General features: G+C 43.8%; 2 protein-coding genes across 2 annotated transcripts in view; one reads left to right on the top strand and one right to left on the bottom strand.

Annotated features, from left to right (window-relative positions):
* Positions 1-2896, bottom strand: part of SGCB (sarcoglycan beta) — a 39466-nt gene extending 36570 nt beyond the window's left edge. Inside the window, exon 1 of the mRNA XM_088836333.1 lies at positions 2877-2896. The gene's annotated coding sequence lies outside the window, so the exon portion shown is untranslated. The remainder of the gene's footprint in view (positions 1-2876) is intronic.
* SPATA18 (spermatogenesis associated 18) overlaps positions 2032-24572 on the top strand; it is a 52242-nt gene continuing 29701 nt past the window's right edge. Inside the window, exons 1-3 of the mRNA XM_055434944.2 lie at positions 2032-2951; positions 20804-20909; positions 21042-21157. Coding sequence (XP_055290919.1) covers positions 2382-2951; positions 20804-20909; positions 21042-21157 — 792 coding nt within the window. The 5' untranslated portion in view covers positions 2032-2381. The remainder of the gene's footprint in view (positions 2952-20803; positions 20910-21041; positions 21158-24572) is intronic.

The raw sequence follows: 24572 nt of genomic DNA on the forward strand, positions 1-24572 counted from the left end.
GTGCATGAAATGATGGGGAAACCTGAAGGGTCTTGAATCTAGTTGTGGTGGTCAAGTATTGTAAAGATAAGGTCAGGTAGCATATTCTAAAGTGATTTCAGACTCATTCCAACCTAAGACTCTATACGTCTATTAAATGGGTAATATGAACATTTGGTCAAAACATATTCTATTTTGAGTTGGCTTAAATATTGATATTTTGAGTAACATTTTTCTGAAGGTGGTCAAGTTTTTGGATATATGTTTCTCAGTAAGTTTTCATAAAAGCAGTTTGTGTTCATGGTGAAAATTTTAAAAATCGGAAAAGTATAAAGGAACTAATTAAAATCATCCATAATCATGCCTTGGGCTCATGTTGTATGATGTAACACAATATATATAATTTAGAGACCTGCTTTTTTCACTCAACATTATATAGTAATAATTCCTAGATACTAGCTGTTCAATAATGAGATTTCTATTATGAAACATTCAATTGAATAATTTACTTATTTAATCAGCAAACCTACTGTTTATATGTTTCCAACCTACTCTTCTCTGTTTAATATTAGTACTGTGACCTGCTGTACATTTGTAGTAATAGTGATCATAGCATTTAGGAAGCAAATTTATAGCATTTGCTATAAATGTCAAGCACTGTGTTGGACTTCACATGAATGATCTTATTTAGTCTCTAATAACACTGTGAAGTAGGAACTATAGTAAGATGATATAAAGGCTTCCTAGAGTGAGATGGCTGGATGGCATCACTGACTCGATGGACATGAGTTCAAGTGAACTCCAGGAGTTGGTGATGGACAGGGAGGCCTGGCCTGCTCTGATTCATGGGGTCGCAAAGAGTCGGACATGGCTGAGCGACTGAAATGACTGACTGACTGACTGAGATGGCTCAGAATCCATCTCAGGAGACGCCGTTTGACCCCTAGGTTGAGAAGATCCCCTGGAGGAGGAAATGGTAACCTATTCAGTATTCTTGCCAGGACAATCCCATGGACAGAAGAGCCTGGCAGGCTATAGTCATAAAAGAGTCCCAAACGACTGAAGCAACTGAGCACACTGGCATGCGAGATGATATAAACAAGAACCAGTGGTTAATTAAAGTGTAACAGCAAGGAGGAGGATTTATCCCTTAGTCTGACCTAAGCAAATATTCCAACTTGGTTTTTTTTAATAAGTAAATCAGACTGTTCAAAGATTCCAGTTACCTATAAAAATATGCATTAAGAAATCTATAAGATTCTTCATTGCCTTCCTCATTCTTTATATTTTTTAAAGAAAGACAGTAATGAATATTTATTTTTTGTACTTTAGCAATTGTTATTGCACTATGATAAAATGTGTGTTCTTTTTATATTCTTTGTTTTTTCTTTTTGTTGATATATAATTAAAATAATACATTATGTACAACATAGTGATTCAATATTTGTATATAATGTGAAATAATCACCACAATCAGCCTAACTAATATCTATCACCAGACATAGTTACAAGTTTTTTTTTCTTGTGGTGAGAACTTTTATAGTCCTTATTTTGTGGTCTACAGAAGATAGTAGGAACACAGACTCCAGAATGAGCCTTTCATTTTTATCAGAGGACAGTAAAATCACTAATTAAGAGGAAAAAAGCCGGGAGGGGGCAAAAAGTCTTAAGTTTACCGTCAGTGGACATGTTCAATGTTCACAATTCTTAAATATCTGAAAAAAAAGAAACTGAATTAAACTAGCTAACTGACTAGCTAGTTGAGGTCCTGCTTCCACCCGATCTGTTTTAAAAAAGATAGATAAGGATGATTTGCAATCTGCACATGATTTGATGACATTGAAAATAAGGGTACTAAAGTACTTAATGGTGGTTGAAATGGTTTCATTTCTTAAGTAGTCCAAACTACCACTGTGGTTTAATACACCTTTTGAAATAGCGCCAAACCGGCTCTAAACTTGCATAGTCTCAATTAGAGAATTCATAATTAAATAACTTTAGAGTGCTTAATGATTCTAAAAACAGACCAAATCTTATTTAAACCTGATTGACTTTAATTTATGAACATCCTGGAGCTAAACTCTATTTAGCTGGGCACCCACCAAATCCGAGGTGTTACAAAGGAAGAAGTAAAGTCTTGAGAAGTGAAAGAATATAGGAAGGAGCCAAACAACTTTCTTCACCGCCTAACCAAAAACGTCTAGAAAGAAAGAACCTTTGCTTTCCTAGACAAGAGGCCTCCGGCTGCCCAGCATTGCCACACTGCGGGCTCCTCTCTGTCCATCAGGGTCGGGCGGCTGCCACCTGGAGTCTCAGCGTCTTCCAGCCGCCGGCCCAACCCGGAGTCTCACAGATTTTGGGGGCTCTCGCTTTCGGCCACCAGCAGCACCAGCAGCAGCAGCATGAGGCCGAGCATCAGTAGCATGAGGAAGAGCGGCATGGCGCGGCCTGGCGGTGCCCGGGACCCGCGGGCGGGCGGGCGGGGGCAGGAGGGATGCGGGGCGGCGGGGCCGCGGGCGGACGGTGCGCTGCGAGGCGGCTGGGCGGCGGCGCGGCTGTTGCCAGGAAACGGGCGGCGCGCGTCCCCAGCTGCCGCGCGCTCACGTCAAGGTTTGTTTAATAATCGCCCGGGTATTCATCGTCCTGGCTCCCGGCGGCCGCGCGGGAGCCGGGAGACCGCGCGCGGGGCAGCGAATGAGGCGCGGCGGCGGTGGCCCAGGGCAGCTCCCCCCGGCTTCGCGAACCCTGCCCCGTCCGACCCGAGCGGGGAGGATGGAAACAGCAGCCGCGCTCTGAGCTCCTCGGGAAGAGAACACCCTTCCCGCCACCCCACCCCGCGGTCCGCGAGCCCACCTCCCAGAGCGGGCCGAGCGGAAGGGCGAGCGATGGCAGATAACCTGAGGAGACTGGTCTCCAACGAAGCTTTACGATCGTTGCAGGACAAGCTAGAGTCCTGGCTGAGGGAGTACAACGTGAGTCAGAGGGGAAGACCCCGGGGTTCGCCCTCTCTCTAGTTCCTGGCACAACCCTCGGCGGGAGGTTCTTAGGACCGGCCTCCGGGTGACTGCTTTGCCAAGTCCCGCCGTTTTGACTCCTCACTGGGACCCGCACCGAGGGAAGCAGGGAAATGCGATTCCTTTTTCTCCTTCCGGCGCGAGGTGGCGCGGTCTGCGAAGCGCTGGACTGGTCGTAGCAGAGGACAGCTCCTGTTTTAACGAGCGGTAGCCAAGGACGCTGGCGGTCCTAGCAACGGGAAAGCGCTGCGAGCAACCCGGGTCTGGTGTAGCTTGTCACTCTTCCTCTAGTCCCCTCCGCCTGCAGTCCACCCCCATACCCCGACGCGAATTATTATGACATCCCTCCTCTTGCCTTTGCGCAAGTCTCCCACTCTGGGGATAAGATTTTTATAGAAATATACCCAGGAGTTAGTACCCAGAAGTCAATGAAACGGACACTAATCTACCTTGTGAGTTTCACCTGTGTGCTGATCAGCATGGCAAGTAAGGCAGTTTCAACACCAGGGCAGATTTCAGAAGGCCTGTTGTCAAGGCATTTGTAAGCCAATATTCTGTCATCAAACCCAGTAGGGTTCTTCAAATCTCATTAATTCCCCCCACCCCCACCCCACTCCCACCCCACTCCAGTTCCTGTTCATCTCCCCATCCAGATAGTAGAACTCCAATGCATAATTTGCTTCCGTTGGTCTGTCTTAAGAAGGAGAGTTCTATGCGGTAGCTCAGCTGGTAAAAAAAAATCCATCTGCAATGTAAGAGACTCCGGTTTGATTCCTGGATCAGGAAGATCCCCTGGAGAAGGGCATGGCAACCCACTCTAGTATTCTTGCCTGGAGAATCCGCATGGACAGAGGAGCCTGGCGGGCTACAGTCCATGGGGTCGCAAAGAGTCGACATGACTTAGCCACTGAACAATAACTAAAAAAAGGAGAGTCCTGCTCTCACACAGCAAGTAGAACAATGCAGGAAAAAGAGCTGGGGACCCAGAATCAGCCTCCACCCCACACCCGGCTTTTAGGTCTGACTTTGCAGAGAACTGGCTGAATCATTGGGGCTTCCCTGGTGGCTCAGCGGTAAAGAATCCACCTGCCAGTGTAGGAGATGCTGGTTCATTCCCTGGGTCTGCAGGATCCCCTGGAGAAGGAAATGGAAACCCACACCAGTATTCTTTCTTGCCTGGAAAATCCCATGAACAGAGAAGCTTGGTGGCTTAGTGACTAAACAACAACAAACAACAACAACAAACGCTGAATCATTGGGGGCAAATTATTTAACCTCTAGTCCTCAGTACCTCCTCAGCTAACTGGGAGACTGGAATTGATGATGGGTGAAGTTCCTTTTTGGATCTCAATTTTTTGAGTTTAGATTAGCTTGTTTCTGAAATCCTACCAGGAAAATGCAACTGCCTGCCATCATGAGTCCCTGGACTTTCCTATCCACCTTGTAACCAGGCTCCTGGGAGGAGGGGAGCTCAAATCACTATGGCTTTCTCCTTAGTCTGCTTTTCTAGTGTTTACCTCATTTGCCCACATTTAAAGAAGCAATATTAATTATTCCTTCTCCATCAGAATTACAGGAAAATCGAAATTCACTGTTAGCACAAAGCCTTGGGTTCCCCCCACCACCTGCCTTTAAAAGTGGCTGCTGCTGCTAAGTCACGTCAGTCGTGTCCGACTCTGTGTGACCCCATAGACGGAAGCCCACCAGGCTCCCCCGTCCCTGGGCTACTTATTACTTAATCTCAGAGGATGAGAATAACAAATCCTAATACATGTATTTTCCCTTCTTAAAACTACTTCTTATAAAAAATGTTTTTCTTGCCCTGTGACCTAAATTAACTTGGACCATTAAAACGTGTATTCAGTTTGTCACTAGACAATGTTGAACACAAACTGGTAGTGGCTGGACCAAATTAAATGATTGTTTTATTTTTTTATTTTTTTAAATGATTGTTTTAGAAATGACCTGTGAGTTCTGAGAAATGGCCAAGTTTATTGTACTCTCTCTTCTCACTAACAGTGCTGCACCCCATTCTTCTGTTCTCCCCAAAACCATGTCTATTTAGATTCCTCACTTGTGGCCCTCCCCATCTCCAATGCATGCATATAATTCGTAGAGACTGCACTCTTAGACATCAGTGCCTTTCCAAATTTTGTGGCCATTCCTTGGGCATCATCATTTCTCTTCAACTTTCTGGCATCTCTATCGCATTTGACTGTCGACACCTGCATTTTTCTAAGACTCTTATTTGTCTCCTTGTCTTACCCACACCCCTCTCATAGTTGTCCTTCAAGGGCAGACTTTAGAAACCTTCTCTTCCACCTCCATTCCTGTTTCATTTCTTAGCCCTATTCTGATGACTATCATATCTATCCTCAGGTCCTTTTCTCATCTGAGCTCTCACCTCTCCAGATGTCCATTGGACATTTTCAGTTGTGCTATTGTCACTGCAAAGTCCAGTCAGTGTAAGACTGACCCTAGCTTCTCCCATGCCACAAACACTGACTTCTTTCCATTCGTTCCGTCGCTCAATTGTGTCCGACTCTTTGTGACCCCATGGACTGTAGCCTACCAGGCTTCTCCGTCCATGGGATTCTCCAGGCAAGAATACTGGAGTGGGTTACCGTTTCCTTCTCCAGGGGATCTTCCCAACCCAGGGATCAAACCCGGGTCTCCCGCATTGGAGGCAGACGCTTTAACCTCTGAGCCACCAGGGAAGACTTCTTTCCATTAGTCACAGTATTTATCATGACAGAGTCCGCTACTTTCTCACCCGCAGAATCGGTTGGTACTGGCTTCTAAGCTTGTGCAGAAGCATGTTCCACACCGTCCCTGCCTCTGCTGCCACACTTGTACACCTTTGGTCATCTTTTATTTGTGTTACTTAAAAAAAAAAAAGTAATTCTTCTAAATGCCAGGTCAGATCAAGTTACACTCCTATGGCAAAACTCTCCAAACTTCATATCTCAGAAAAAAAAGTTCATGCAATGGCCATCAAGCTCCTGTACAACTGTGCTCCTTTAAACTCTGTGATGTTGGCTCTTACTCTCTCCCTTGCTCAACCACTCCAGCAATACTAGACTCCTTGCTCTTTGTAGAGCAGAACTGTCTGACAGAACTTTCCATGATGATGGACACATTCTATATATATCTTTATATCAGCACTGTCCAACATGGTGGCCAGTAAGCATTCGAAATTCCATGAGTGCAAAATGAGGAACTGAAGTTTTAACTTCGTTGAAGTCTAATTTGAATTCAACTAGTCCCATATGACCAGTGGCGACTGTATTGGACTGAGCAGCCACCCTCACCCCTGGAACCACTGTGCCCCTTCTCTGATTTATTTCTTCCATAATATCTACCTCTTCTAATTTTTACTGATTTACTCTTTTACTTTGTTTATTAGTCTTCCTCCCCTCCCCCAACACACCCTAAAATGTAAGCTCCAGACAGCAGAGATTTCTGTTTCATTCCACTTTTGGCCCCTAGTAGTTGTTCAATAAATCATGAATGCTACCACCTTTCTCCCAGACACGCAGTTCCTTGGACTCATTTCTGAAAAACCTCATATTCAGTGTAAAGTTAGAAGTGATCCCTGTGCGTGCCTTGTGTGTTCAGTCGCTTCAGTCATGTTCAACTCTTTGTGACCCTATGGACCATAGCCCATTAGGCTCCTCTGTCCATGGGGTTCTCCAGGCAAGAGTATTGACATGGGTTGCCATGCCCTCTTCCTGGGGATCTTCCTGACCCAGGGATCGAACTGGAGTCTCCTGCATCTCCTGCATTGCTGGTAGATTCTTTACCCCTGAGCTAGCAAGGAAGCCCAGAAATGATCCCCAAATATCTTTAATTCAACTTTTCTTAAAATTGAAACCAGAAGCCAGGATTAATGATCAGGAGCACAAGTGAGAGGGTGCAAGCATTTTGAACAGTGTGTGTGTGTGTGGCAGGTGGCTGGGGCGCGGCACTAAAGAAAGACAATGAGAAAATCTCTTTACAGCACCTTCCAAAATTTAGGTTACGTTGAGACTTATTCAACATCTTGTCATCTACAGTTTGAGTTTCAGTCAATTGCTAAGAGTTTCCCTGTAATACTGCAATGTTATTTTATTAGTTCCAAAGACTTTGGCCTTGAATCCTTAAGATGAAGAGTACTCATTGTAGCAAATTATATTTATCAAAATATTGGTTGTAGAGAACTATGTTTTTTCCTTAAAAGCTTCAAATTATGTTTGCTATGGAAGGTTGATTTTTCTGACTGTGACCACACTAATTGAGTTCTGATAAACTCAAGCAAAAGAAAAGACCAAGCAAAATATATATCAATATATATTCAATATATATATATTCAAGCAAAATAATATACCAATTATTAGTATATATTCCTCTAGAATTAGGAACATGGTTAAAGTTATTCCTTTGGGAAAAGTTATTTTCAAGTGAACTAGATAAATAATTTGAACAGATTAATTCTAAAACACAATGCAGAATTTTATTTGTTTTCCAAACTAGCCATCATTTGGATTAACAATTAGATCCTATTTAGTTTTTCTTCTTAATTTCTCTAATATAATTTCCTTCTTTATCCACTCCTATCCCCTCTGCCTTTATCCGGCCATCACCATCATCTCATACACAGCCTGTTTCCTTGTCTCCTACATTGTCAGAAACAGTAAGTTCTTTTAAAATATAATTTTCTGCCCCGAAGCGTTTTTTATCTTTTGGCTTGTTTTTAATCTTACAACATCTACCAATCTTCTGTGCCTTTGGCAAAACTTCTCCTTGCTTGATTTTATTTTTTTAAGTTATATTTATCTTAACTTCAGGAAGAAATATTTTCCAACCCACTCCTCTCCCAGGGAAGCAAATCCTAAAAACAACAGCAAACAGCACCACCTCATTTTCTTTTCGTTATTAAAGAGATGCTGAATTATTGCATTACTTGGTCTTTAAAATTTGGACTCCACTGGAGACTCAGGGACGAGTTGTGGTAAACACATGAATTGCAGAATTAGTTTTCCTCCTTTGTGGTTATTGAGAATGTTAGTGGAACAGCCATAGAGAGTTCCTTCTTGTTCAACCAATAACTGAGCCAATTATTAGGAGTTTAAGAATTAATTGAATAAATGGTTACTTAGCTCCTGGTATGTTTGGGTGAGATACTCTATATTCACACTTTTTCTGCAGTGTACATTTATTCATCAAACAAATTTTTTTTTTTTTTTTTTACAATATGTCTGTCTGTGCTAGGTGCTGGGAATAGAAATGTCAGCTGCATCTTAGTGATGAAATTCTAGCTGGAGAAGAGGATGAGGGAGAGAGGAAAGGCTGTGTGCAAGAAGCTGGGAAGCATGAGAAAGCTAGCATACCTTGGGAGACTTGGAATACTTCCAGGCAGGGAGTGGGCATGAGATAAGGCCGAGGAGACGGGCTGGTGGGGGCCAGGGGACGGGTGCCGTGGGTGGTGTGTTGTGGAGTTCGGACTTTATCCTGAGGGCAATGGGGAGAAACTAAAAGTATTATATGGGGAGGTAATGCTTCTCTTGCACTACTCTCCCCTTGTGCTATAGAATTCTGTACTAACAAGTGAAAACAACATATTAAATATCAGCACACAAAAGGAGCTCTTAAAGTGGTGTCCTCTGTTTGTTATAGAATAATCTCTGTGGTTGAAATAGAGCCTGCTTTTATGCCAAAACATGCCTGAGTCTAAGTACAAAAGAGAAAGGTTGCTACTGCGAGCTGTGTGTTACATCAGGATTCGTGACCTCTGGAAGAGAGGATTTTGATCCAGGGTCAGAGATGAGACTTGATTACTTGGAGCCTTTTGTGTAGCAAAGTTTTAATAAAGTATAACAGAGATAGGGAAAGCTTCTAACATAGACATCAGAAGGGGACAGAAAGAGTGCCCAGGCATTTTATGTCTGTTCAGTCCATCCCGTCGCTCAGTCGTGTCCGACTCTTTGCGACCCCGTGGACTGTAGCCTAACCAGGCTTCTCCATCCATGGGATTCTCCAGGCAAGAATACTGGAGTGGGTTACCGTTTCCTTCTCCAGGGGATCTTCCCGACCCAGGGATCGAACCCGGGTCTCCCGCATTGGAGGCAGATGCACTAATCTCTGAGCCACCAGGGAAGCCCTTTAGCCAGCTTCTAATCAGACAAATAAAAACCTCAAGGCTGAGGGAGTTTCACCAGGCCCGTCTCCCACAATATGCATTTTTGAGATAGGATGACCAAGGTGTGTCATCCCCAGCCATAAAACAATTAATATGATTACTGGTTTGTTGAGCCATTATCAGCCTAAGGTTTGAGAAAAGACAAAAGAGGTTGGTCTTAGGCAGAACTGGTTTCCTCAACACAGATGGGAAAAAAAAAGTGTGCCACTTGCAGTTTACTTCCTCCTGCTGCCTGGGGACCTCTGGCCTCCCTACCTATTACCCTCTCAAAAGGTTGTCATTGCTATGGTGTCTACAAACAGATTCCCTGCCCCCCTTTACTCCTCCCCTTCCACATTCTTGAGGGTTCAACTTGTTATTAAATTTATAGAGAACACTTTTCTTCCCTTCAGGACCTTTATCTCTTTCAGTTCAGTTCAGTCGCTCAGTTGTGTCTGACTCCTTGCAGCCCCATGGACTGCAGCATGTCAGGCTTCCCTGTCCATCACCAACTCCCGGAGCTTGCTCAAACTCATGTCCATCGAGTCAGTGATGCCATTCAATCATCTCATCCTCTGTCGTCCCCTTCTCCTCCCGCCTTCAGTCTTTCCCAGCATCAGGGTCTTTCCCAGTGAGTCAGATCTTCGCATCAGGTGGCTGAAGTATTGGAGTTTCAGCTTCAACATCAGTCCTTCCAATGAATATTCAGGACTGATTTCCTTTAGGATGGACTGGTTTGACCTCCTTGTAGTCCAAGGGACTCTCAAGAGTTTTCTCCAACAACACAGTTCAAAAGCATCAATTCTTCAGTGCTCAGCTTTATAGTCCAACTCTCATATATATGCATGACTACTGGAAAAACCATAGCTCTGACTAGACAGACCTTTGTTGGAGAAGTAATGTCTCTGCTTTTTAGTATAATGTCTAGGTTGGTCATAGCTTTTCTTCCAAGGAGCAAGTGTCTTTTAATTTCATGGCTGCAGTCACCATCTGCAGTGATTTACTGGCCAGTAATGAATAAATGCCAAACCTTAGTGTCTTGACAGAACAGAGACTTCTTTCCCATTCATGCAAAGTCTGATGGTAGCTCTTGTCTGTCACTGGCTTAGTTTCAGGTGCCCTCCATCAGATGGAGCAGCCACCTCATTACCGGACCTTGAAGGTTCTGCAAGGGGAATAGAGGGAGTGGAGAACTTGCCCTGCTCCTACATCATACACAGCCCTTGCACTCATTGTCCCTTGGGCAGACTTAGTTGTGTGGCTGCTGTCTAACTGTAAGGGAGCCTGAGAAATGTGGAAAAGCACGGAGAATATTTAATGGGTACCACCCCTTATGCCACAGTTACTAATGATAAATTCATGGCTACAAAATAATTGACAAATAGTTAAGGAAGACTATTTTCTTTTTAACAGAGAGTCTACCAACTTTTAAAGTTGATTCTCCTTATTTTCATCTTGGACAAACTGGTTAATGTAAACATCACCATTGTTTAATGTTAAAGGAGAAGTAATAAAATAAGTCCAGTAGGAATATTAATTATGGATCAAGACTCTAAAATCCAGTGTGTGCATGCTCAGTTGCTTCAGTCATGTCTGACTCTTTGTGACCCCATGGACTATAGTCTGCCAGGCTCCTCTGTCCATGGTATTTTCCTGTCAAGAATACTGGAATGGGTTCCCATGCCCGCCTCCAAAATCCAGTGGGAAAGCCTAAATAGAAGCTCTTCCTAAATTGTTGAGGTATAATCTTCCTCTTTCTTATATCTAAAATTCGGAAAAAAATAGATATCCAGCAAGCAACAAAGGCTAACTGTATAGCACAGGAAACTATTTTGTAATAACCTATAAGGATTGGGGGTGGGAGGAGAAGGGGACGACAGAGAATGAGATGGCTGGATGGCATCACCGACTCGATGGACATGAGTTTGAGTGAACTCTGGGAGTTGGTGATGGACAGGGAGGCCTGGCGTGCTGTGATTCATGGGGTTGCAAGGAGTCGGACACGACTGAGTGACTGAAATGAACTGAACTGAACTGATAATGGAAAATAATCTGAAAAATAATATAAAAAATGTATATGTATAACTGAATTACCTTGCTGTGCCCCTGAAACACTGTAAGTCAACTATACTTCAATAAAATATATATATTAAGAAAAAAAATAAAATAAGATTCAGGATTTCAGTTTAAAAACTTTGTTGTGGAGGCAGTGAGTGTGTGGCAGGGTCAGCCTCAGTGATGTAGACCAGAGGGTTGATTTTGACACAGAGCCGATTGAAAGACTGCCCGCAGATGGGCACCTTTCTAGAAGCAGTTATAGCCTGTTATAACCAGCATTTTTACTTTTACTTTGCAGAGGACTTCATTTAAAGGAATTTTTAAAGGTATAGTTGATGTATAGTGTTACATAAGTTTCAGGTGTACAACATCAGTTCAGTCGCTCAGTCATGTCCAACTCTCTGCAACCCCATGGACTGCAGCACGCCAGGCCTCTCTGCTTATCACCAACTCCCGGAGTTCACTCAAACTCATGTCCATCGAGTTGGTGATGCCATCCAGCCATCTCATCCTCTGTCATCCCCTTCTCCTCCTGCCTCCAATCCCTCTCAGCATCAGAGTCTTTTCCAATGAGTCAACTTTTCTCATGAGGTGGCCAAATTATTGGAGTTTCAGCTTCAGCATCAGTCCTACCAATGAATATTCAGGACTGATCTCCTTTAGAATGGACTGGTTGGATTTCCTTGCAGTCCAAGGGACTCTCAAGAGTCTTCTCCAGCACCACAGTTCAAAAGCATCAATTCTTCGGCGATCAGCTTTCTTCACAGTTCAACTCTCACATCCATACATGACCACGGGAAAAACCACAGCCTTGACTAGATGGACCTTGGTTGGCAAAGTAATGTCTCTGCTGTTTAATATGCTATCTAGGTTGGTCATAACTTTCCTTCCAAGGAGTAAGCGTCTTTTAATTTCATGGTGTACAACATAGTGATTCACAATTTTTGAAGGCTATGCTCTATTTATAATTATTGAATATTGGCTATATTCCCCTTGCTATACATAATATCCTTGTAGCTTATTTATTTTTGATTTTTTTTTAATTGGAGGATAATTGCTTTGCAATATTGTGTTGGTTTCTGCCATACATCAACATGAGTCAGTCACAGGTATACATATGTCCCCTCTCCCATCTCTGTCCCCATCTGGCACTGCTGGTGGGAATGTAAAGTGATACAGCCACCATGGAGAACAACATGGAGATTCCTTAAAAAAACTAGGAATAGAACTGCCATATGACCCAACAATCCCACTACTGGGCATATACCCCAAGAAAACCCTAACTGAAACAGATGCATGTACCCCAGTGTTTGTTGCAGTACAATGTCTATTTTATTCATAGTAGTTTATTCATAGTAGTACCTCTTAATCCCTTAAAACGAGTGTTTAAAGAGTTCTTGAAAGCCCTTAAAGCACTCTTCATGCATTATTGCCTTTAAGCTTTATAAGAACCTATGAAATAGTAGGCTTTATTTTCTGTATTTTACACATGAGAAAACCAGATCCCAGGAGGGCAGCTTGCTTGCCCAAGGCCACTCCACTTTAGAACTTGGTTTTGAACCTAGCTCTTTTGCTTGTCAAGTCCATTCTGTTATCTCCTACAGAAGGAGGGAAGGACATTCCACTGACTTGCAGTGTCTGTTTCCTGCCATCCTTCCCCCACCCACCCTCTAAAAATACATACCCTGGTCAGTGGTGGCAGTGGGGAGATTGGAATGGGGAAGGAAGATAGAAATTAGGGCTTTGCTTTCCATATGTGAATTTCCAGGGTCAGCTGCAAAGACCTGAGAAATGCCACACCTCAGAATAGACTCCACATTCCTATTGATCATCTCTTTTCCTTGCTCCTGCCCATATTCACTAATTGGTGTGTTTGGAATGGCATTCTTGTTCTATGTAAAATGACTTTTTTAAAAAAAGAAGAGTATTAAAAAATAAAAATATCAGGCAAATCATTATTAAATGATTGTAACTTTCATATTTTAAAGGATACTGTGATAAATCCTTTTGCACAGTTTCTTATCTAATGTAGATGAACCTTATTTTGTGTATATGAAAGTAAAGTTTCTCAAAGTGGAAATAACTATATTTTTTACTAAAATTGATAGATTTGAATAGCTTTTCAAGTTGAAATTTGCAAAGCTTTTCAAATTGAAATTTGCAAGTTGATTAAAAATATTTAGTGATACATTTTATTATTAATATTTGCGGAGAATGAGATGGTTGGATGGCATCACCGACTCAATGGACATGGGTTTGGGTAGACTCTGGGAGCTGGTGATGGACAGGGAGGCCTGGCGTGCTCTGGTTCATGGGGTCGCAAAGAGTTGGACACAACTGAGCGAGCGAACTGAACTGAACTGGGGTGAAAATTTTCTCTAATATTGTGCAGGTGATTCAAGTTAAGAATAGAATAGTATGATGAGAGAGCTGTGATGATTGGGGTCGTATGAGGAGAAATGTTAATAAGGTCAAGGCTGCTCAGAAGTATAGGAATTGACAGGGATCAAAGGATTGTTGGTCTGGTGCCCATGGCACACGTACACTAGCAAAATAGGCTTGTGTGGGAATGGAGAGAGCTGCTGGAGGAAGTGAGACTGCTGGAGAAGTCATGGAGAGGCACGTTATGAAAAGCCTTGGAAATGAGGCAACATTTAAGCTCAGTTGGTCAGGAGGTTTGGTCTGGGCTAGAGAGTGATTTATGACCAAACTAGATAGTATATTAAAAAGCAGAGATATTACTTTGCCAACCAAGGTCCGTCTAGTCAAGGCTATGGTTTTTCCAGTGGTCATGTGAGAGTTGGACTGTGAAGAAAGCTGATTGCCGAAGAATTTATGGTTTTGAACTGTGGTGCTGGAGAAGACTCTTGAGAGTCCCTTGGACTGCAAGGAGATCCAACCAGTCCATTCTAAAGGAGATCAGTCCTGGGTGTTCATTGGAAGGACTGATGCTGAAGCTGAAACTCCAATACTTTGGCCACCTCATGCGGAGTTGACTCACTGGAAAAGACTCTGATGCTGGGAAGGATTGGGGGCGGGAGGAGAAGGGGATGACAGAGAATGAGATGGCTGGATGGCATCACCGACTCGATGGACATGAGTTTGAGTGACCTCCGGGAGTTGGTGATGGACAGGGAGGCCTGGCGTGCTGTGATTCATGGGGTCGCAAAGAGTCGGCCACGACTGAGCTACTGAACTGAACTGAACTGAGAGAGTGATGACACTAAAGGGGTGGGAACAAAGCCTCTGTTCAGTTGCTCTCCTTCCCCACACTGCACAACTTCTTGAAAGACTAATCTGTCTTCACTGTCTTTGCTTCTTTAACTCCCATTTGTTCCTCAACCTGGAATGATCTGGAACAACATCAAGCATCCTTTCCCCAAAACATTCTGCTGTAACTGCTCCACCTGATGGTCAGGTCAAGTCTAATCTCTCTCTCTTTTTTCATAGTCCTTATCTCCTTGATTTCTCTGCAGTAATTGATACATCTTATCCAATTTTATTGGACTTTTCTGTGGCTCAGATAGTAAAGAATCTACCTGCAATGCAGGAGACCTGGATTTGATCCCTGGGTCAGGAAGATTCCCTGGAGAAGGGAATGGCAACCCACTCCAGCAGTATTATTGCGTGCATAATTTCATGGATGAGGAGCCTGGTGGGCTATAGTCCATGGGGTCGCAAAGAGTCGGACATGACTGACACTTTCATCCAATTTTATGGCTTTAGCTACTTCCCAGATGTTGGTGACTCCAAGAGTTATCTCCAGCCTGGGCCTTTCTCCAGAGCTCCCAACCTGAATGGCTGGCCACCTGCCTTCCAGACAGCTCCATGTGGATGGCCAGATCCTCTGAGTCAACATGAACCAAACAGGATGAGTTGCCCTCCCTCCTGTCCTGTTGCTTCTCTACTTGTGGCCTCTGGTTAGGCAACAGCATCACAATCTCCCCTGTGGCCCAAGTCAGAAACCCGGTCTCCTCTCTCTCCATCACACCTTGTAAATGGGTTCATCAGGCCCTGAGGAGTCCACCTTTAAAGGTCTCAAATATCTCCCACCTTTCCCCTTTAGCTGCAGTTGCTCTTATTCAAACTCCAATCATTTCTTACATTTGTGGGGGAACCCACTTCTGGCGTATGGTTAAGGCAGATCTCACATGAACTTTGTTGCAATAATGCCTACAGCTGCAGGGGAGTAAGGGAGGAGACATACTGACAAAGCAGCTGCTTGCTGTGCAGAGAATTCTTTCCCTCACAACTCACAGTATTTTTGCAGCCATCATGCTTACAAAAGGAGGCTAGCAGCCCATCTCCATCACACAGGGTTTGTTTTTCCTTCAAAAGAGCACTCTTCCAAAAAAAAAATGTTAGTAATGCTGGCAGTTATATTCTGGAATATAACACTCCTTTCTGTTACTTCTATCTTTCCTATCTTCATGAAGCCACTAGAATAAATTTGAAGTTTCCTTGTTTAAGTTCCACACCAGCAACATGTCATATTCTTATTGATTTCCTACCTTTCTCCATGCCTCCCTCCAATCCAATTTTTATACAACTCTTCATGGGATTGTTTTGAGGCTCCTCATTGCCCAAATCAGTGATTTTCAACACAGCCAAATCCCTCTTCCCTGGGAGAGTATTGTTAAACCTTGCCCACAAAGTCAATGCATGTTCCTTCACAACATAGTCCATATACCCGCTTTGTTGCTGTTCACTTGCTCCGTCGTGCCTGACTCTTTGCATCCCCATGGACTGCAGCACGCCAGGCTTCCCTGTCCTTCACCATCTCCCGAACTTGCTTAAACTCTTGTCCATTGAGTCAGTGATGCCATCCAGCCATCTCATCCTCTGTCATCCCCTTCTCCTCCTGCCTTCAATCTTTCCCGGCATCAGGGTCTTTTCTAATGAGTTGGCTCTTTGAGGCAGGTGGTTAAAGTACTGGAGCTTCAGCTTCAGCATCAGTCCTTCCAATGAATATTCAGGGTTGATTTCCTTTAGGATGGACTGGTTTGATCTCCTTGCAGTCCAAGGGCTCTCAAGTCTTCTCCAACACCATACCCTCAACACCATATACCCCCTTATATAAATGAAGTGAAGGTTTCATAAATAATTCTTATTGATAATTGTGATGTAACTGTTTTTCTTTAAAATTTTTTAGAAGAAGCTATTGTTGTTGTTCAGTCACTAAGTCATGTCCAACTCTTTGCATGGACTGCAGTACGCCAGACTCCTCTGCCCATGGAATTCTCCAGGCAAGAATATTGGGGTGGGTAGCCATTCCCTTCCCCAGTAGATCTTCCTGACCCAGTGATTGAACCCGGGTCTCCTGCATTTCAGGCAGTTTCTTGACCATCTGAGCCACCAGGAAAGCCCAAACTCCTTAAACCGTCTGGAAAGAGCATTCTCCGTCACATACCTCTTACCTCTTCCCAAACCACCTGACTTCCTCCTCAGGTAATGCTAGGATCAGTGGGACCTTGGCCAACACAGATGTGATTCCAGAGCTGGGAAGGAGTTTTGTCACCTCCACAACTCTCAGAATCTCTCAGCTAGATGGTTACAACTGCCTACCTCCTTCCCAGATGCACTCTCTAATCCGATTATCTGGTCTGCTCCTGCCAGAGTCATTTTTGTGAAATCAAAGCAAACCCTCCACTTGCCCCATTAAACTTTTCAGTGATTGGATAGAGCCCAGAGCTCTTCATGTGGCAAATGAAGTCCTTTATTACTTAGTCTCTGGATCCTGTGTTCTCCTCTCCTGTACAATATGGCTTGCCGCTTCTTGCTGTGATGATAATACTTGCTCTTCCTCCACTCAAAGTGTCCTAAACTCCCACCCATCACCCCGTACCGGAGTATATTTTACTTTTTCTACAGCTCACTATCTTCTTGGAGCACTTAGTAAACTCTAAGGGGATTATTTATCCCCTGTGTGTTACCTACTCTCTATCCTGCTTCCCCAGCTGGTGAGCTCATTGACAGCAGGCAACTTTTTATTTTTTAACGTAGTTTTGTTCCCTGAGCTGCCAGCCCAAGGCTTAGGAATTAAAGGAATTCAAGGATTTATGAGTGAATGAGATTTGGAATTAGGAGACAGTACAATTAGTTCATGGACTTCCCAGATGGCACTAGTGGTAAAGAATCTACCTGCTAATGCAGGAGATGAAAGAGACTAGAGTTTGATCCCTGGGTTGGGAAGATCCCCTGGAGGAGGGCTTGGCAACCTACTCCAGTGTTCTTGCCTTAAGAATCCCATGGACAGAGGAGCCTGGTGGGCTATAGTGCATAGGGTCGCAAAGAGTCAGACACGACTGAAGTGACTGAGCACGCACGCAAGCACATAATTAGTTCATATCTTTGCTCTGTTTATCTTTTGGGGAGTAATTGTTTGGTAGAGTACTGTGACTATGGCAAGTTGAGTGTCTTGTGCAATGCTTTGTGTTAGAAACGGGCAACGGGTTGTGACACGTCTTGGGATCAGAAACAGTCTGACATGGTATATTCTTTTATGTTAGTGCTGTGTGCAAACTCATTTGATAAACATTGGACCCCTACTTTGTGCCAGGCACTGGTCAAGGCACAGAAACCTATAGTAATAATACTACAATGATCCTAATTATTATATACCTTCTCTCCTCTGCACCTATGCTAGCTGGTGAGATCATCCACCTTCTAAATTCCAGTGAGTGGAAGAGCCTTTTTAAATGTCTTCTCTAAGGGAATAAGCTAATAAGCGGAGAACCAGATCTGAACCGGGGTGTGCCCTGCTACTCAGTCCATTGCTCCCTTCAGTTCTGTGCAGCATCTTACAGGTGCTACATCTTTTGTCTTAAAGGTGCAGAATGTGCATCATTTTGATTTAATTCTCTCAACACTCTGCAAGCCATAATCTTCATTTTTCTGGTTGGGAAATGGGCTCATAGAGGCTAAGTAACCTGTGCAGAATTACACAGAACAGGCAGGTAGCGGAGCTGAGATACTCAGGTCTGCTTGACTCCCAAACCTATTCTCTGTCCCCTTAGCACATGGCATGATCCAGCCAGAGGGCAAAAGGCTGTAACTGGGGAATTGAAGTTCACTGTGGTAAGTGCAGGAACGAAATAGCAAGGGCAAGGAGTTGCTGGTTCAACAAGGAAGGAGTGGAGAGAGCTGATCAGGCTGTGGGTCCCGTGGGTCCTGATCATGCCCATATTATGATAGTCATTCACTCATTCATTCATCAAATCTTTGGGGCCCTTTGATTTGCCATGGATACTAGTGGTGATTGATGAGAAAGACAAAGCCTTTAAAAAAAGAAAACCCATAGTCAAAATTGAACCAAAATAGCTCATAGACTTTTTAGGAGAAGGGGATAGAAGAACGAGATATTTCGATTGTGTCCATTTCTTCTTATAAGTGTTATAGTAGAACTAGTCCCAGGTACTGTTAACCAGGCATGGAAAGTACACAAGCATCTCCCTCTCAGTTCCGACGAGTCCCTTCCATCCTGACTGCTTACCCGGCCTGCAGGGCGCCCGCAGAATCTGTCCTGCCAACCTCTCTGACCACCTATTCTCTGCCACATGCACCTACGTCTGGTTCAAGGTTGCCAGATTCCTTTCTGCCATTGGACCTTTGCCCGTGTTGTTCCCACAGCCTGGCCTGCTCTTTCTCTGGTGCTCTGAATCCGAGACTTAGCTCCAGTGACTCCTCCTCAGAGAGGCTTCCCTGACTGCTCTCCTAACTCACTTTATGTCACATAATCCAATCCTCCCCCTCCTCCTTCTAGCACTAATCATGATCCAAAAGTCAGTATAATTTAGTAGTCAACAGCATGGACTCTGGAAGCAGGTCTCAGTTCTGATATCATACTAGCTAAGTACCCTTGGGCATATTACTTAACCTCTCTGGGTCTGTTTTCTCATCTAAAAGTGGTGATGATGACAACAGTCCTCCTAATCTCCTACGGTACCTATGGTGGGGATTTTCTGAGTTGACCTACATAAAGCATGGACAGTGCCTGGCACTTAGCAAATAAAGTGGGTGAATGGTCTCATTTTCATTCATCCACGCAATACATATTGAGTTCGAATACACAGACACAGGAGGATGAAGGGCTGGAAATGCCACGGTGACCTGGCCAGGCACAGCCTCTGTCCTCAGGAGCTTACTGCCTGTCTGAGCTATTTCCCTGTTGACACAGGCCTGCATTTCACTTGTAAACTTTTGCCTGGAGGTCACCTCAACCTTTCCTCTTCATTCTAGTTTCTATCTCCCACTTCCTATCTTGGGATTCATCATACCCAGAAGGCACCCCTGCCTTATGATGGCTTGAGGTGACACGCAGATCTATGCATTTTTACACCCACATGATTTGTTCCTTGCAGTTGCATTCTTTCCTTCGGGAGTCAGAATCAATTAGAGGTTTGGCTAGCAAGGCTTTGGTGAAAGCTCACCAAGGAGACAACAAAAGCAGTAGAAGAGTTGAAAGGTCTACCTCTTAGCTTCTGTTCTGGGGGAAGACTTTCCCCGAGTCCAACTTCTTCTCCCCTAGATTTTGCTTGTTGGAAGCCTTCCCTGACTTTCTCAGACAATGGCTCTTGTGCTCATAGACCTTGTGCTCATCCCTACAGTAAGACTTTGCTCCACTACAGGGTAACTGTCTACTCTCCCGTCTCCCCAGAGAGTCTGCATCACCATGAAGCCTAGGTCATCTTTATGGTCTTCTTCTCCATTGTATCCTCCACCCAGCAATACCTTCTTATTCTTGAAAAATAGTGCCCTTTATGCACATGTTGAACTTAGGTAGAGGATAAGAACCAATAATGTGGGTAAATTAAGAGGCAATGATTTATCTTTTGTTACAGAATGTCTATTTATGAAAGAAGTGTTTGCAGGGTTCCATTAAGGAGGACTTCCCAGGTGTTGCTAGTGGTAAAGAATCTGCGATGAAAGAGTCTTGATTTGATGCCTGGTTCTGGAAGATCCCCTGGAGGAGGAAGTGGCAACCCATTCCAGTATTCTTGCCAAGAGGATCCCATGGACAGAGGACTGGTGGGCCACAGTCCAAGGAGTTGCAAAGAGTTGGACACGGCTGAGTGGGCACAGCACATTGAGTAGGGAGTCAGGGTTATTGCTGTAAAAAACAACCCCCACATTTCAGTGGCTTAATGCCCACAAACACACACAAAACTTTCTCAGTGATGTAACAGTTCAAGTGTTCAGTTAACAGCCTTTTAAATCTTGTGGCTTCACCATCCCATATGCTTCTGGGGTCCTCTGTTAAGTCTTCTGCATTTGGTTGGTAGATGGAGAGAGAGAGAGAGAGAAAGAAGACAGTCATTCAGGACAGTCACTCATCACTTCCCATCCCAGACCAGAACTGGGATGCATGGCCACATTGGTTGCTAGGGAGACTGGGGAAGGCTGTCAAGCTGGGTGTCCAGGAGGAGAGGCAAGTGTGTTTTGTGAGCACACAGCAGTTTCTGCCCTGGAAGCATACCAGTGTCAGCTGGTCCTGTGTAAAGTAATACGTATGCCCATAAAGTGACATGTGTGTCCACCATGCAGTGGGTCCCAGAAGGATGAAATTGCACTGATGTCTGCCATTCTGGCTTTGCAGGCGAACTCATGTGATCAAAATCTAAATCACTGCCTCGAACTCATTGAACAAGTTGCCAAAGTGCAGGGACAACTCTTTGGGATCCTCACTGTAGCAGCCCAAGAAGGTGAGAACAGCCCGTGTGTCTCCCTCTGATTCTCCCCTCTTTGCCTTCTTTTCCTTTTGTCTTCCCTTTGCTCTCTGTCTGGGTGGATGTGGTTGGCTTTCTGTCACTCACCTGGTCTGTGGATTCTTCCAGGAGGACATTATGATGGTGTGGAAACAATCAAATCACGCCTTTTGCCTTGGCTGGAGGCCTCGTTTACAGCTGCTTCCCTGGGAAAACCTGTGGACAGCAAGGTCCCTTCTCTACAGGTAGGGATACTAAAGGATCATCCTCGGTGTTCCGCACCTGATCAGGCTCTGGGAACTCAAATATACATAAGATAAGGCTTTTTACCTAGTGAAGGGCTTGGTTCTAGTTAGGGAACTGAGACATGGGTTGGAAAGGTGAGTTTCTATTTATCGTAGTATGTGGCATAATGGATTGAGTTTTCTCTTAAGACAGATCAGCATTAAAATTTCAGCCTTGCCTACTTCCTGGTGGTATGGTTTCAATCAACTCAAGGAGCCTCTGCTTCCTCAGCTATGAAAAGGGCCTGGTGATGGTCTGTATTTGGTACATTGATGCACCCACTCTAGGCATTAAATAGTAACTTTTAAATGGCAAGTTATCTCAAAAATATACAAGCAACTTCTGCAGCTCAATTCCAGAAAAATAAACGACCCAATCAAAAAATGGGCCAAAGAACTAAACAGACATTTCTCCAAAGACATACAGATGGCTAACAAACACATGAAAAGATGCTCAACATCCCTCATAATCAGAGAAAGGCAAATCAAAACCACAATGAGATACCATTTCACGCCAGTCAGAATGGCTGCTATCCAAAAGTCTACATGCAATAAATGCCGGAGAGGGTGTAGAGAAAAGGGAACCCTCTTACACTGTTGGTGGGAATGCAAACTAGTACAGCCACTATGGAGAATAGTGTGGAGATTCCTTAAAAAACTGGAAATAGAACTGCCATATGACCCAGCAATACACACCGTGGAAACCAGAATTGAAAGAGACGCATGTACTCCAATGTTCATCGCAGCACTGTTTATAATAGCCAGGACACGGAAGCAACCTAGATGTCCATCTGCAGATGAATGGATAAGAAAGCTGTGGTACATATACAATGGAGTATTACTCAGCCATTAAAAAGAATACATTTGCATCAGTTCTAATGAGGTGGATGAAACTGGAGCCTATTATACAGAGTGTCGTAAGCCAGAAAGAAAAACACCAATACAGTATACTAACGCATATATATGGAATTTAGAAAGATGGTAACAATAAACCTGTATGTGAGACAGCAAAAGAGACATAGATGTATAGAACAGTCCTTTGGACTTTGTGGGAGAAGGCGAGGGTGGGATGATTTGAGAGAATAGCATTGAAACATGTATATTATCATATGTGAAATGAATCGCCAGTCCAGGTTCTTTGCATGAGACAGGGTTCTCAGGGCTGATGTACTGGGATGACCCAAAGGGATGGGATGGGGAGGGAGGTGGGAGGGGGGCTCAGGATGGGGAACACATGTACATCTGGGGCAGATTCATGTCAATGTATGGCAAAACTGCTACAATATTGTAAAGTAAGTAGCCTCCAATTAAAATAAATAAATTTTTTAAAAAAGGACAAGTTAGTCACCCTGATAGGGTATCATGGGGGAGGGGAGGTGAGTCATAAGAGAAAGGGATCATTAAAAAGGGGGGCAGCTCAGTATTCTGAAAAAGTAAAATAAAATGAATTAGCTAATTGGAAGCTTCCCAGGTAAGAAAACTCAATTCTGGTAGACTAATCAAGAGAGTGTCATCATTTGAGGTTGATATATCGGTGGTTTCCATGCAGCAGTGGTAGTATTTTAACAGTTGAGGACCAAACTGAAAAGAGAACACGTACTTTTCAAAGCAGGGGCCCCCAACCTCCAGGATCTAATGCCTGATGATCTGAGGTGGAATTGATGTAATAATAATAGAAATAAAGTACATGATAAATGTAATACACTTGAATCATCCTGAAACCATCCCCCACCCCAGGGTCCATGGGAAAATTGTCTTCCATGAAACTGGTCGCTGGAACCAAAAAGGTTGGGGACCGCTGGTAAGGCGTGGGTGTCACTATGTCTGGATAAACAAAACATTGGTAACCTTGATTTTCAATATTTTTTGGATTTATATAAATTTCTTTCAAAAGATAAACCACTTAGATCAGGCTGTGTTCTAAGACCTGTTCTAAGACCAGGTTGTGTTCTAAGACCACTAAGCTGTGTTCTAAGCAAGAGGGCCTTATGAGGTAGTGGCTGAAGGATTCCTGCTTAGAGATCACTTGACCATCCTTGTCTACCTTCTAAGGTCCTAGGTAGATTGTCCAACCTATTAGGTCTCAGTTTCCTCAACTGCTAAATGGGAACAGTGCTTTTGCTTACCTAATAGGGTCATTGTGAGAGTTAAATGTGATAAGCACGGGAAAAAACTTACATGTAGGAAGTGCTCTGTAGATGTCAGTTTTCATTAAGGAAAGTTTTTACATGGGGAAAAAAAATGTCTCTTAGATTTTTACCCCCTGTAGATGTTATTCTGGGTATAAAGATGTAGAATGATATTTTGGTGCCTTCAATAACCTCAGATATGCAGATGACACCACCCTTATGGCAGAAAGTGAAGAGGAACTCAAAGGCCTCTTGATGAAAGTGAAAGAGGAGAGTGAAAAGGTTGGCTTGAAGCTCAACATTCAGAAAACAAAGATCATGGCATCTGGTCCCATCACTTCATGGGAAATAGATGGAAAAACAGTGGAAACAGTGTCAGACTTTATTTTTTTGGGCTCCAAAATCACTGCAGATGCTGATTGCAGCCATGAAATTAAAAGATGCTTACTTACTCCTTGGAAGGAAAGTTATTACCAGCCTAGATAGCATATTAAAAAGCAGAGACATTACTTTGCCAACCAAGGTCTGTCTAGTCAAGGCTATGGTTTTTCCCGTGGTCATGTATGGATGTGAGCGTTGGACTGTGAAGAAAGCTGAGCGCTGAAGAATTGATGGTTTTGAACTGTGGTTCTGGAGAAGACTCTTGAGAGTCCCTTGGACTGCAAGGAGATCCAACCAGTCCATTCTAAAGGAGATCAATCCTGGGTGTTCATTGGAAGGACTGATGCTAAAGCTGAAACTCCAATACTTTGGCCACCTCACGCGACGAGTTGACTCACTGGAAAAGAGTCTGATGCTGGGAGGATTGGGGGCGGGAGGAGAAGGGGACGACAGAGAATGAGATGGCTGGATGGCATCATCGACTCAATGGACATGAGATTGAGTGAACTCCGGGAGTTGGTGATGGACAGGGAGGCCTGGCGTGCTGTTGTTCATGGGGTTGCAAAGAGTTGGACACGACTGAGCGACTGAACTGAACTGAAAAAAATCTGAAGTATCACTTACCTGCAGTGAAAACCATAGGTTGATGAATTTTGACAAATGGATATAGCCTAGTAACTCACATCCCTATTGAGATACAAAACATTTCCATTCCTTCAGGTCATTCTCTTGTGCCATTTCCCAGTCCCCTCCCTCCACCCTTGGGGCAATCACCCTTTGGATTTTTATCACTCTAGGTTAATTATGCCTGCAGGGAAACTTCATGAAAATGAAACGATACATTACATGCCCTTTTGGCTTGACTT

Source organism: Moschus berezovskii, chromosome 5 (assembly GCF_049115385.1).
Source record: "Moschus berezovskii isolate FMDL1 chromosome 5, NW_MosBer_1.0, whole genome shotgun sequence".
Classification (NCBI taxonomy): Eukaryota; Metazoa; Chordata; class Mammalia; order Artiodactyla; family Moschidae; genus Moschus; species Moschus berezovskii.